The sequence below is a fragment of the Chiloscyllium plagiosum genome, unplaced genomic scaffold (assembly GCF_037043375.1).
Source record: "Chiloscyllium plagiosum isolate Xiang-an unplaced genomic scaffold, Cpla_swu_hap1 HiC_scaffold_6, whole genome shotgun sequence".
NCBI lineage: Eukaryota > Metazoa > Chordata > Chondrichthyes > Orectolobiformes > Hemiscylliidae > Chiloscyllium > Chiloscyllium plagiosum.
Window position 1 is genome coordinate 105,919,019 of NW_028270144.1, and position 15,397 is coordinate 105,934,415.

Below are 15,397 nucleotides of genomic sequence, written 5' to 3' on the forward strand. Positions count from 1 at the left end.
GCCAGTTTTATTGAAAAGCTGATCTCCAGGTAATCCAGCAAATAGGTAATCGATTAAAGACAAAAGATACTGCTTAGCTCCCCATACTGGATTAATGGTGACCTTAAAATCACTGTGGATACATACCGATGCATCTTTCCTCGTTACTAGGGTGATAGGTGTGGCCCAGTCACTCACATTTACAGGTTCAAGAACTCTTGTCTTGACCAACCTCTCTCATTCTGGCTTGATCTTTAGTCTGATTTTACAAGGCACTAATTTTAGCCTTGCAATATTTTGCTTGATTCTTATCCTTTATTTTCATTTTACAAAGTTCTTTTCTATGTTTCCAGATCCCCATTGAAACCAGTGGCATGTTTTGTTTAGAATTTGTGACAGATCAGTATCAGAATCTGACAAGATTCTGTCCAACCATGTTCTTTCCAATAAAATTTCCTTTGGTAATATGCAAAAATAAATCTGCAGACTGACTGTTACTGAACATTCACATTGAGACAACCCCTTAAAGACACCACTTCATTTGTGAAAGTTCTTTGTACAATCTTTGAGGGTTGCAGCCAGTGTGACTCAACTGCTGCTGACACACAGAGGTATCAATGACACTGCTACTTGTTTTTACCGGTTTGCTATTCAGTACAAGAGTGACAAGAGTATTGGTTGGTGTTGCCAACAATGGCCAGTATGTTTAGTAACGGCTCTTCTTCAGACTGTGCATCTGGGCTTTTTTCATGCCCTTTTTGCACCTTGTAGACTTCCTTTCTACTCTTCAGTTATGTTCATTTGCTGTATGTTATGTTTCTTCCACTAACACCTCCCTTTGTTGTGCCCTTTTTTTGTCACAGTTTCTGCATCCAGTGTTTTCATAACAGCAATTTGCTGGAGTTGTTGGTCGGTTCGCTGAGCCGGTTGATTTTTTTTTCTCTTTGAGCAACATGTACTCTCCCTACTGGATGATACCTTCAGTGCTGTGCAACCTTAGGATGAAGCGCTGTTGTGATATGCTGCGTGACCCATTTTTCATAGCAGTGACTCCTATCCTGGCCAGGAATATTCAGAAAATCCAGGCCTCAAATCATAGGGATGCTGCAAAATGGTTTTGGTGATCAGGAAATCTAAAACATTAGATGCAATCTCTGATAAGCAACCAATGGGTTAGAACTGAGATGAAGATTCGAAATGTTATTAATCATTAGAATTCTCTACTCCTGAGGGTTGAGGATCTCCATCATCAATTACATTTGAGGCTGGGAAAAATAGATTCTTGGCATCTCTGAATCAAAAGATAGAGAGAGAGTGGGTGAGAGCGTGGAGTTGAAGCTCAAGGTCAGCCAAGTTCAAATTGAATGGCAGAGCAGTTCTGGCAGCCTATACAACCTGCTCCTGCTTCTTATAGTTGCTGTTGCTTGGGTTTATGTTGATTGTGAAGTGGTATCCCTCAAACCTCTCTGTAATGGAGTGAGATGCCTGTGGACCTTCATCAACTATTGGTAATTATCTTTATTTACATATACCTATTTTAAAAAACAAACTGGCAATAACAAGAACTTTTTAAGTGCTTTTGATCATCAAATGGTGAAACTGAATTGTTAAGTAGTAGATTCTAGAGTAAGTGCAGGCTTGAATTGCTGATCCTTCTCCTTGTGCTGTCAGTCTATAGTTTCTTCACATGCAAGAGGGGACATTGACTCAAATTCACTGTGTAACTGTTTGTGCCTCTTCATGGATGTCTCGAGTTCCGATGGCAAAGACATCAGAAGAAGGTTATTCACATGCTTATGTTACAAGGCAAATAGTGTGTAAAGTTTGAGAATCTTAAGTTATAGAATATATCATAAATAATGGAGAGATGCAAATAAGTCAATAATATAGCCATCATACTGAGTATATTCTTGTAAAATATAATTACAAGGAGAAAAATGTTAAAAAGTCTTTTAAGAAATAAAAATCGGTGCAACTCTTTGATGTCTAATATCAAACATTTTGTTTGAATTCCAGTTAAAAGCACGACGCAGTGAGTGCAACACAAAAGCTAACCATGCTAGAAATGACTATCTTCTTACACTGGCAGCTGCAAATGCACATCAAGATCGCTATTATCAGATAGATCTGGTAAACATGATGCTGGTAAGTAAGTTTTTGACACTTGTGTTTTTATGTTTAAGATTGTGATTGTTTTCTCCTGGATAAATTAAGACCAGTAATGTTTACACTCTCATCTCTACCTAACGATAACTTTTAAGGAATACTCCAGGAATAAAAATCATGTTGGATTTAGTATGTCACGTATGTATGTTTGTGACATTTCTTTGCATCCACATAAGGCAGAAGACAGGTCACACAAATCTTGAAATTGAAATTGGTTTCAAAATTATGGAGTTTTAGACTTCCTTTCAATTATATTCTTGTTATTTTTGAATGAATTGCTTTATACTCTTCAGTTGATAATAACATTGAAATACTTGGTTATCCACTTATTATGATTTAAGCAATTTTCAGAAAGGGGACTCACCTTACTTATTCCCAAACCAGTTGTAATAGAATTACATCATTTCTTTCTAGGAGTCGCCTTGATTTTGGGACACATCTTTAATGTGTTTATAGTAGAAATTCAGTGAAGATTAGTTCAGGTCTAATTTGAAGTCTCCCACCAAAAAAGCCTTCTGGAGTATTAAAAATTGTGTGTCCGATTGTACTACTGTAACTTCTAAATGTAATGGTTGGCTCATGTTTACCTCTTTAAATGACATTTTGGCTGCTCTGAACTCTGCTGTGTCCATCAGCTCCTCTTCAAAGTAGTCGGATTTTAAGTACTCCAAATCCGTTTTCCTGTCAGCCTAATCTTTGAATGTACTAGTCAGCTGCGAATGGATCTGATCAGATCTTCCTGATTCAACCAAATTTGAAGTTTAGTAGAAAGTAATCATTTAAATGTTTGCCAGTGGAGTTGAAATTTGCCATTGTTTTCTCACTGTATTGCAATCAAGTCCTCAGAACATGTATAATGAAAACTAATGCTTTTTTTTGTTAGTTCATACTGTTAATCTAATGGTTACTTACTTAACTATTCGGTTCAGTCATTCACTAAGTAAAATTTCTATGTGAGTTATCTGTGCTTAATTAGTGAAAATATTATTTCTGTATGGTAACAAGAGACCAATATCCCCCTCATGGCCCAGTATTGCATTACTGTTAAATTTCTGCATTCCTGCTCCTACTGTCCTTGACAACATTTTATCTTTGACCCCAGTTTTCCCATTCTGTTTGAGACAAGACCATTTCTGTAATGTCAGAACATCAAATCTGCCTCGAGGCTTCCATTGCAATTAAAATTCATAATTCAGAACACCGTGCACAAGGATGCGTGTGCACACAATTAGAAAATGTGTGCAGTGCGTACAGAAGGTTTGAGTGGGGACTTGTGCAAAGGGAGAAGGTTAGCAGTTTATTGGCTGAGATGCAAGTAACATCTTTGAGGCATCGTATGAAATAAAATAACATGTAACAACAGAACTTGAATGGAAGATAGTGGGAGTAACTTTTTAACTGACTATAATACCATAGAACCTCAATTGTCTGTCCCTCATCATCTGATTGTTTTGTGCTTTGGAAATTTCTCTTCATATTTTTGGCACAGATCGGCCAAATCCACCAATGAAAGGAAAATGCTTTTTGTATCCATTTGAGGGATGTGGGCATCGCTGACTGGCCAGCATTTATTTCCTGTCCCTAGCTTTTCTTGAGAATCTGATGGTGGTGGTGAGCTGCCTTCTTGAACCACTACAGTCCACATGTTGTAGATTGACCAATAAAGTCCTTAGGCAATTCTAGGATTTTGACCCAGCGACAATGAAAGAACGACAATTTATTTCCAATTCAGGATGGTCTCAGGCTTGGAGGGGATCTTGCAGGTGGTGGTATTTGCAGGTATCAGCTGCCCTTGTCCTTCTAGTTGGAAGCAGGCATGGGTTTAGGTGGTGATGTTTGCGGATCTTTGAATTTCTGTAATGCATTTTGTAAATAGTACATGCTACTGCTATTGAGCATTGGTTGTGGAGAGGGTGGTTGCTTGCAGAGGTGAGTTAATCACTGTAGTATTACTGCTCTTTGGCCTGCTCTTGTAGACACTGTTCATGTGACAAGTCCAGTTGAGCTTCTGGTTTATGGTAACGTCAAGGATGCTGTTAGTGGGGGATTCAGTGATGGTACCACCATTTAAAATCAAGAAGCATCTCTTGTTGGAGATGGTCATTGCTTGGCATATGTGTGGTGCAAATGCTATTTGCCAGTTGTCAGCCCAAGCCTGGATATTGTCCATATCTTGTTGCATTTTAACATTGAGGAGAAAGTGAGGTCTGCAGATGCTGGAGAACAGAGCTGAAAATGTGTTGCTGGAACAGCGCAGCAGGTCAGGCAGCATCCAGGGAACAGGAGAATCGACGTTTCGGGCATAAGCCGTTCTTCTTCCAAATTCCTGAAGAAGGGCTTATGCCCGAAACGTCGATTCTCCTGTTCCCTGGATGCTGCCTGACCTGCTGCGCTGTTCCAGCAACACATTTTCAGCATTTGAACATTGAGCAATCGTTGGCAAACATCTCCACTTCTGACCTTATGATAGAGAGCAGGTCATTGATGAATCAGCTGAAAATGGTTGGGCCCAGGACACTACACTGAGGAACTCCTGAGAGATGTGCTGGAGCTGGGATGACTGACCTCCAATGACATACAAACATCTTCCTGTATGTCAGGTATGATTCCAACCAGCAGAGAGTTTACCCCTTGATACTAATTGATTCCAGTTTTGCAAGATCTCCTTGAAGCCGCACTCAGTTGAATGTGGCATTTTCCCCTCACTTCTGGAATTCAGCTCTTCTGTCCATATTTGAATCAAGGGCTGTAATGAGGCCAGGAACTGAGTGACCGTGATGGAATCCAAACTGGGTGACACTGAACATGTTATTGTTGAGCAGGTACTGCTGGTTAGTACTGTTGATGACTCCTACCATCACTTCACTGATAATCGAGAGTAGACTGATGCAGTGGCAATTGTCCTACTTTTGTCTTACTTTTCATGGACAGGACATACCTGAACAATTTTCCAAATTGTTGGGCTGATGCCAGTGTTGTGACTGTACTGACAAGCTTGGCTAATGGAGCAACAAATTTGGGAGCATATCTTCAGTACTATTGCTGGAATGTTGTTGGGACCCATAGCCTTTGCAGTATCTAGTGCCTCCAACCATTTCCTGATATCATGCTGAGTGAATCAAATTGACTGACTAAAGACTAGTATCTGTGATACTGGGGAATCCACTCGGTGTTTCTGGCTGAAGGTCTCTGCGACTGCTTCAACCTTTTCTTTTCCACTGGTGTGTTGGGCTCTTCCATCATTCAAGGAGGAGGCTACATAAATGCTCAATTAATTTAATTGTCCACCACCATTCACCATATGGGATGTAGGCATCACTGGCTTGGTCGTCATTTATTACCCATCCTTAATTGTCCACAGGACAGTTAAGTGTCAGCCATATTACTGAGAGTCTAGAGTCACGTGTAGACCAGATCATGTAAAGATGGCAAATTTCCTTCCCTAAAGGACCTGATGAATTTTGACAGCAATGGTCACCATTGGGCTAGCTTTTTTATTATAGATTTTCTTGAGTTCACATTCCACTATCTCCATGACAAAGATATGGTGTTCCTAGACCATTCAATTAGGCTTCTGGATTTCTCATTCAGCCACATTGCCAAAACTACCATCTCCCCAGGTGGATTAGGATAAGTTAATACTATGGGCATTTAGAGTGATATTTTCTACATGAATTGTGAAACATATTCTGCAATTATAAATCATAGTTTTCTTAAGATTAATGTAATGGTGGAATACAATTATTGCTCTTTCTAGGTTAAGGCTTTCAGGTGTACATCCTCATTTTAGGGATGTCTGCAGACTTAGAGCTAATATTTTGAAATGGTTTAAATTAATAATAGTAGAGCATCACTTTTTGTTTTACCCAAAGGTAGATGATTGCTTCCATCATGTTAGAATTTATAGGTAATTAATTAACAGATCTGTGTGGGTATTCAGAAGAAAACTAGATTGTCATTCATTTTTCCACAGATTTTATATTTCCACAGATTTTATATTTCCATCACCGGTACATGTTTTGTAAGATGTTTTTCTACTTAAAATCAAAATTATTTCACATCCTATATGAATAATACCAGTTTTGGCCTTGTTCATTTGCTAAACAACTTCAAACTTGTATGATCTATCTAGCAATGAACAACCCTTTGTTCTTTATGTGTGTAAACATGGTTACTAATGAAGACTTGTGCAACATTTTACACAATGAGATCCCCAGTAGAAGGCAGGGTGAAATATCAGGTGTGGAAATGGCGCTATGGGACCACCTCCTAAGATGTATCGTTTTAGAGAAAGCATGGATGGTTAAAGGCATCTATGTATGTTGAACAATTGTGCAAGCAGATTTAAGGTTGGGCAAGTGATATTTGTGACTGGGGAATGTGAGCTTGAAATAGCAGTCAGTAAACAGAAACATCATAAACATGGTCTTAGTCAACTTCTGAAGCTCAGAGTATGAAGATTTTATCCCAGAAATTACTGCTTGTTTTACCAGATTATATAAGCTAAAGCATTTATATTCCATTCCTCTTATTATGATGGCATTAATCCATTTGAGTGAAAAGAATAAATGGATGAATGTACCAATAAGCTGTGTTTTTATTTCATTATTACACTCAGTCATTTCTAGGGTAGGATCTTCATACCTTGAGCTTCAGAAAGTTCACTGCCATCAGGTTTTTGATATTTGTTTGTTTTGAAATCAAGGAGCACGACTATTTAGACAGATCCTGTCTTTGGCGCAGTAATTACAACACGTTGATGCAAGTTCAAACAAATATATACTTGGACTTAAATTTTTGAGGTGTGGTTTTGTGGTTCCTATGTTTAGTTGAATTTGTCCTTGTAATTGGTAACCTTTGTGTAGACCTAGCTTGAAGTACAAGAAAATAGCTCAAACAAAAGTGCAAATGGAAAGTCAAGAGAAAAGAAATTGACCAATCATTTCAGCAAGTTGAAAGATGATAACGAAAGGAGCTGTCGTTGTGAAATGCGAGGACGGTGGTTTATGATTATCTTGTGTTATTTCAAAATGAGGAAAGTATCATAAACCACCATCCTGCCTTTAAATGATTGTGTTATGCAACCTAGCAGTGAGCATGCTGCTGAGCACTTGCACTACCTTTGCTTAAAGCTAGCCCACACCTTTTGGCGAGATGTACTTTGACTGCAGCAGGATCCAGAACTGAGGAAAGGAGGAGAAAGTTACAGAAATATTGCAACAGGCCAGAGCATGCGCATCAAGGTTCTTGGATGCTGTGGTGGATGAGTTAGGCATGAGGGGTGATCTTCTCTTACTTTCAGATATGTACTGAAAAGATAAAAGGAGCAGGTAGTCCTAGCAATCCATATGAGTGGTAAATCCCTGAGTACCTGGATATGAAGCTGAAGCTTTAATAATCTTTCATGTGGATTCAGTAAATGGATCTTGATTGCCATATCCTGTCACCTACATCCCTGCCCCTAAACACATTGCAACACACTCATTTGAATTTTCTTTTGGAGGATAAAGTGGCCCATAATTGGGTACAACAGCATTTAACTGATGGGAACAGACATGGCCATATATCCTGACTTCCTTGCCTGGAAATGCTGCTCAGAACAATTAGTGTTGGAGTCTTAGTGTCTCACCCCAACAATGCCCCGATGCCTAAATGTTTTTTTGGTTCTCAAAAACTGACACATGTGGCCAGTCAGCAGCATATGAGGCTGAAGTCCTGACCTGACATTTTAGCCACTGGCTTTGGCGCTCTGCAGATTTTAAAAGGTAACTTAGAAGGAAAAACCTGTACTTAGTTAGTCACTAGGCATGTGTGGTCTGTTTGAACCAGTGCAAAAGGTTTGTGTTCATGCTAACTCCCCAGATGATGATGTCACATGCCTGTAGACAGCCTGCTGTCACTGCCAGAGTACAGGGAGGAGCTCAAAGTGGACACAAGAGTTCAGGCAAAACTTGGGTCTGGATGAACTCCATTGTACATGTAAGGAGGTTTCTGGGCCCACCTGACAGAGGTTCCTCATGCTAACCTGTTGCTCAGTCCCGTCAGCTTAGCATTCAGAAACCTTGGGTTACAAACTCTATACTGTTGCGATATATCTGTGGCTTCCCCCTCAACAGTTCCCCCTCCTCCCTTCAGTTCCAGTTCCTACCACTGCCAGATTACATCGCCCCTTTAAGTAAAGCAATAAGCAAGCAATTTTCATTACTGTGTAAGCCCCTAAATCCTAATGAATCCGCTAAATCCTCAGTTAAAGTTGTGCTTGCTTTCCTGAAAATCGCAATTTTAAATGAAACAAGGTTTAGGTTCCCTTCAAAATCGATAATGGACTTATGTTAATGCTAGAGTCAGTTGGCTTTGAACAACTTCTGTTTTGGATAAAACCAGCTGAAATACTGCACTGTTCATTCCTAGCTGAAATAAATAATTTGCCAATTAATGTTATTAAATGTAAGTACCACATGTAATATTATAAAACAACACTTAACATATTGTACTTGACCAAACTCCATCTAGTGTCAGAAGTTTGTCAGTGCAGGAGCTTAAGTCCCAAAGTTACCTGCATTTGCCACTACGGCCACTAGATGGAGTGAACCTAAGACTTCAGTGTTGGTTCAGAATGGGAGCAATGAGCTAAGTCCGCAGACTTACAGTGTATAGTACAGGAGGCCATTTGGCCTATTGTTTCCAGAAAGAGCTACCCAGCTAGTCCCATTCTCCAACTTCGAGCTCCCAAGCCCTCTAAATCCATCACTTGCAAATATATAATACAGCTCTCTTTTGGGACCTCCAATAGAATCCACCCCCACCACTCTCCCAGGCAATATATTCCAAGTCCGAACAACTTGGAGTTAAAAAAAAATTCTCCTTCTCTCACTTCTAGCTCTCTTGCTGACAATCTTGAAATTGTGACCCCGACTTACTGATATACTAACTACTGAAAACTGAATATCCTTTATTACCTCTCCAAAATTGGTCATAATTTTGGACACCCCAATAAAGTCACTTCTTAATCTTCTCTGCTCCAAGGAGAAAAAGCAGTTTCTCTAAACTTTCCTTGCATCTAAAATCCATCATTTCTGGTATTATTCTAGAAAGCCTCCGTTATGCTCTCTGCAGGGCTTTAGCAACCTTCCTTAAAGGAGTCGAGAACTGAACACAATACTCCATCATTTGTTTTTGAACTCTAAGCCACTAATTTATAAACTCAAGAATCCCATAAGCTGCCTTAATACATTTTCAAGTTAACTGACAGCATCAGAAAATTATGTACTTGAACCCCAAGGTCCCTCGCCCTGAACTCTCCTCAGAGTTGTACCATTGAATATGTCTGTCCATGTTTTGTCCACCAAAATGCATTACTTCACATTTCTGTGCATTGGAATTTATCTGCCAGGGGTCTGCCCATTTGGCCAACTTGTCAGTGCCCCTCTGAAGTCACTCGTGTCACCGTCACAATTCACTACTCTCCCTAGCTTAATATCATCACAAATTTAGAGATTTTTGCCCTCAACACCCATCTCTAAATTGTTTATGTAAATCAGAAAAAGCAAGGGTGCCAGTACCAATCCCTGGGGAACACCACATTCAACTTGTCTCCAGTCTAAGAAATGTCCATTCATACTAACCCCTCAATTTTCTATCTCTTAGCCAACTTCTAATCCATGTTGTCAAGGAACTATCCATCCCAAACATTTCCAATTTGCTGACAAATGTGTTATGTAGCTCTGTATCAAATGCTTTCTGAAATCCAAATATATAACATCCATAGCACCACCCTCATCCACTGCCTGTGTCACCTTATCAAAGAACTCAATTAAATTTGTCATGACCTGCCTTTTACAGAGCCAAGTTGACTGTCTAGTATGAACTTATTTTTCTCAAAATGCATATTTATCTTATCCCACATTATGGCCTCCATCAATTTTCCCACTGTTGGGGTCAAATTGACATGTCTGCAGTTTCCTGGGTTAATCTTTGCCTCTTTCTTGAAAAATGATGTTACATCTGCAATCGTCTAATTCTCTGGAACAAATCCTGTGTTCAAGAAGCCAAGAAGCAAAATAAAGTTCAGGGCTGAAGGTATGAACAAATGGCAGGAGCAGAGGCCAAAGTGGAGCAATGCAAAAGCGTGCCAAGGTCCAGGAGCCGAGGACAGCAGCAGGCAGACAGGGAATGACATTGAGAGTGGAACTGCTAGGAGTAGGATCATATGTGCAGATTAGTCATAGAGTTAATGCCGATGACTCGGTGTGAGTAGGTGATTGACAGCAGCCAATCCGGTTTTGTCACAGCAGGGGTCCTCTTGCAGAGCTGGTCTTTCTCTGTTTGGAAGTGGGAGCCAACCGCCTGAGAATTCTTGAGACTTTGTCATCATGCAAACTCCATCTCCACTCCTATTGCTTAAAAAGTAATAAAATCTATCCACTGTCTTATGTACTGTAGTAAGAACCGAGATCTGGCCATGAGATCCATGATATTGTTAATTAACCCCTGATTGGTGCCATGCCAGCTTAGAAACAGGCATCATGATTTTGATAATTGCTCATTGGAGCTTTCAGAGACTGTCAGCAGTCCATCAATCTGTACTTCAGATTACTCAGAAACCTGAGGCACACCACTATCCCCAACTGGTTCAGAGCTGGATGTATAATGTATACATCCAGCACACTCCAATGCATGCAAGAACTTTGGTTTTTGATTGGCACAAAGTGAAACAAAGTATTGTATCAGGTAGGTAAAAACAATGACTGCAGATGCTGGAAACCAGATTCTGGATTATTGGTGCTGGAAGAGCTCAGCAGTTCAGGCAGCATCCAAGGAGCTTCGAAATCAACGTTTCGGGCAAAAGCACTTCATCAGGAATAAAGGCAGTGAGCCTGAAGCGTGGAGAGATAAGCTAGAGGAGGGTGGGGAGAAAGTAGCATAGAGTACAATGGGCGAGTGGGGGAGGGGATGAAGGTGATAGGTCAGGGAGGAGAGGGTGGAGTGGATAGGTGGAAAAGGAGATAGAAAGGTAGGACAAGTCTGGACAAGTCATGGGGACGGTGCTGAGCTGGAAGTTTGGAACTAGGGTGAGGTGGGGGAAGGGGGCTGGAAGTTTGGAACTAGGGTGAGGTGGGGGAAGGGGTATTGTATCACCCTGTTGCAGGAATGCCCTATCTTGACCACAATCTGTCAGCAGTAAACATAATCAGTAGAGTCAGAGTCCTACAATACTGAAGACGCCCTTTGGACCATCGAATTTGCACAGAGAAAAAACCCATTACCTTTCTACACTAATGCACAGCTCCCTTCCTATCCAAGTCATTGAAACCAATGTGGATTATCTTGACATAGAAGAATATCCTCTGTGTGCTTTGTGACATCATGACCTCGGTACCAGGGGGGCAACATACCATTCTGGAGTCACACCTGCAGCTAAAGGAAGACCTGTCTATTCTGCTAACTAACAAATCACCTCTCACCATTGCTCCTCCTTTCTCCTTCTTCCCCTCCCTGAGCCATTCATGCTGCTACAAACATGACACTGCCTGGTTCCCTTGAGGAACCAGCACCCTTGCCAGGTTCCAAAACAGAAAACTGATTGGTGAGCCAGGACCTCGTTTAAAATTTTTAACAACTAATCCCTTTATACATTTTCTTTGATGACCAGTTGAACTAAGTAGAAAATTGGTGAACAGGGCCTCAATATAGTGATCTCTAGATTAGAACTGAAGTTTTAGAAGAGGTGATCAAGTGTATAGATGAGGCTCCTGCAGTTGATGTAGTTTACATAGATTTGCTGTAGTGTCAACAATGGTAACGAATCTCATCTTACCTGAGGATATCCCTGCAACAGCCTGCAAGCTCAGAGACCCCCTACTACCCACTTCTACTACTTCCCAGAATCCACAATTAAGACTCCTCAGGCAGACCCATTGTTCCTGGCTGTTCCTGCCCCACGGAACTTATTTTTCTCTATTTTGTTTTTTCTCCCCTGTCCGATCCCTTCCCACTTATGTCTGTGATTCTTCTGAAACTTTACTTCAGTTTCAAATTTTCCAGTTTGTGGGCACCAGCCATCTCTTTTTATCATGGGCATGCAATCCCTTTTACAATCCATCCCCAATTAGGAAGGTCTCTCAGCTCTCTGCTCCTTCCTGAAATGAAGGCATCACGCTCCCCCATCTGGCTACACTCATCCTCCGTTTAAACAACAACTTCTCCTTTTGATCATCTCATTTTTCCCAGATCAAAGGTGTAGCTTTGGATACCCCCATGGACCCCAGTTATGCCTGTCTCTTTGAAAGTTACATGGAACATTGCTTGATCCAGTCTTACTCCAACCCCCACCCATAATTTTTTCTCCAGTATATCGAAGACATCATCAGTGCTGCCTGCCTGTCTCATTTGTTGATAAGTTTTGCTTCCAATTTCCACGCCGCTGTCGACTTCATCTGGTGCATCTCTGACACTTCCCTTCTCTTCCTCAACATCAGTTTCCATTTTTGGGGATAGGCTGACCACCAATATCCACTACAAACCTACTGACGTTCAAGTTACCTGGACTATGCATCCTGACATTCTACTTCCTGTACTCCATTGCATTCTCCCAATTTCTCCATCTGAGCTACATCAGTCCTGAAGAAGGGTTACACCCGAAACATCGATTTCTCCACCTCCTGATGCTGCCTGGCTTGCTGTATTCTTCCAGCCTCCTGCCTGTCTACACCTTCCAAGTGAAGCAGCGATTTACCTGCACTTCATTCAATTAAGCCTTCTCCTCTACAATATGCTGGGGAGACGATATGCAGATTGGTTGTCTGTTTTGCAGGATATCTGCATTCTGTATGTAAGAATGAGCCCAAGGTCCAGTTATCTGCCACTTCAACACACCACTGTGTTCCCAAGCCAGTATTTCTGACTAGGACCTGCTGCAGTGCTCCATTGAAGGGTAGCACAGCCTCTCATCTTCCCTTGGGGACCCTGCAGCCTATATCAAATTCCCATAATTTTAGAATCTGAACACCTTCTTCCATGTCCTTTACCCACCCCTATGCCGCAAGCCCTGTCAAGACATGGGCTGCTTTCAACGCAACCAACCTGAATTTCATCTACTTGTTATCCCCATTATTTATCAGCTTTACTGCTTCCCTGGTTTACTGTTAGCCATCCCTTTGTCTGCCTGACTCGCCCTCGCGCTGTCCCCCGCCCTCTCGCTGTCCCTATCATTGGGCTGTGCTTCCAACTATCCACTCATTCCTTCCCACCTCCCACTCCCAATCCACTGTCATCAGCACAAATACCAACTTTGCCTGGTTACTGTCGGTCCTGAAGAAGGATCACTGGCCCTAAAAACTTCACTCTGCTTTCTCTCTGCAGATGTTGCCAGACCTGCTGAGTTTCTCCAGCAATTTCTGTTTTTTATTCTGTTTATGTTGCCTTGAATGTTCTTGCACTGCTTTTCTCCCTTGATCTTTCAAAGTAACCTTTGAACAAAGTCAGAAATAAGCATGGCAAAAGTGAAGTCTTCACAGTTCAGTCACTGCTAATGCTTTTCCCATCAGAATTGCTGAACTTGGAAGTTCCCTTGTTTACAGGAATAGGATCAGCAATATTTTCAACAAACATGAGAAACCGTAACCGACTGAGTATCAAAACAATACTTCATCCAGTTCTTCAAACATTGCAAATGAGAACATTCCTGTTACCAAGGCTTTCCATTTATAAGCCAAGGAGCCACGATTCTTGTATTTCATTTTCAAATGGTAGCAAGTTCAAATTCAGAAATATTCCTTTAATTTACTGTCAATAAAATAAATGCAGGCCTAGCCAGTAACATCCACATCCTGTAAATGCATTTTTTTAAAAAAACCTCCTTCTGTCCTCTGCTTGTTTTTTCAATGAAAAGTTTTCCATTGAATGTAATTTTGCTTATTCTTAATTGTCCTTGAGAAGTTAATGGTGAGCTTCCTTCTTGAATCACTGCAGTCCTTGGCATGTAAGTACACCATGATGCTGGTAATGATGTTGAATGTCAAGGGAAGATTGTTAAATTCTCTCATGTTTGAGATGGTTATTGCCTGGCACCTAATACTACATATGTTACTTATTGCTTATAAATGCTAACCTGGATGTTGGAGGAGAAAGTGAGGACTGCAGATGTTGGAGGTCAGAGCTGAAAATGTGTTGCTGGAAAAGCGCAGCAGGTCAGGCAGCATCCAAGAAACAGGAGAATCGATGATTCGGGAAGAAGGGCTAATGCCCGAAACGTCGATTATCCTGTTCCTTGGATGCTGCCTGACCTGCTGCGCCTAACCTGGATGTTGCCCAACTGTTTAGATCAGAGTGGTGCTGGAAAAGTACAGCAGGTCAGACAGCATCCGAGGAGCAGGGAAATCAACGTTTCGGGCAAGAGCACTTCATCAGGAATAGAGACAGGAAGCCTCCAGGGTGAAGAGATAAATGGGGGAGTTGGGACTGGGAAGAAGGTAGCAAAGAGTACAGTAGGTGAATGGGGGTGGGGATGGAGGTGATAGGTCAGAGAAGAGGGTGGGGGAAGGTCTCCTTCGAATCCTCCCACTTCCTCCAGACCAAAGAGGTAGCCATGGACACCCGTATGGGCCCCAGCTATGCCTGTCTCTTTGTTGGTTACATAGAACAGTCCATCTTCAAAGTTTGGGAGAAGATTTGTAGCTCGGGTGTTCGTTGTTGTGGTTCTGTTTCTTACCACAAATTCAACCAAACCCTGGGTCCGATATGTTGATGACACCTTTTGTAATCATTAAAAACACAGAAATAGAGAAAACACACCGGATCATCAACGCCACACTCTCAGGAATCCGATTCACGAGAGAAGAAGAAAAGGACAACCAACTCCCATTCCTAGACGTGATGGTACAGAGAACACCGAACGGAGAATTCACCACAAAGGTATACAGGAAAGCCACACACACAGACCAAGTCCTGAACTATGAAAGCAACCACCCCAACACACACAAACGAAGTTGCATCAAGACACTATTCAAAAGGGCCACAACACACTGCAGCACACCAGAACTGCAAAAAGAGGAAGAGGAACACCTGTACAAGGTATTCGCCAAAAACGGATACCCGCGCAATTTCATCAACAGATGCCTAAGAGAAAGACAACGGAACGAGGACATGCCGCAACCCAAAGGACTAGCCACACTACCGTACATCAGGAGCATTTCCGAACTGACAGCCAGACTACTGCGACCACTAGGACTTATAACAGCACACAAACCAACAG

The 15,397-nt window shown here is 41.4% G+C and overlaps 1 protein-coding gene across 7 annotated transcripts in view; it reads left to right on the forward strand.

Moving 5' to 3' along the window:
- Nucleotides 1–15,397, forward strand: part of LOC122550843 (F-BAR and double SH3 domains protein 2-like) — a 230,720-nt gene that overhangs the window by 109,620 nt on the left and 105,703 nt on the right. For all 7 annotated transcript variants that reach the window (XM_087988313.1, XM_043692169.2, XM_087988314.1 and 4 more), the window contains exon 8: nt 1,996–2,124. In XM_087988313.1, the coding sequence (XP_087844439.1) occupies nt 1,996–2,124 (129 nt within the window). The remainder of the gene's footprint in view (nt 1–1,995; nt 2,125–15,397) is intronic.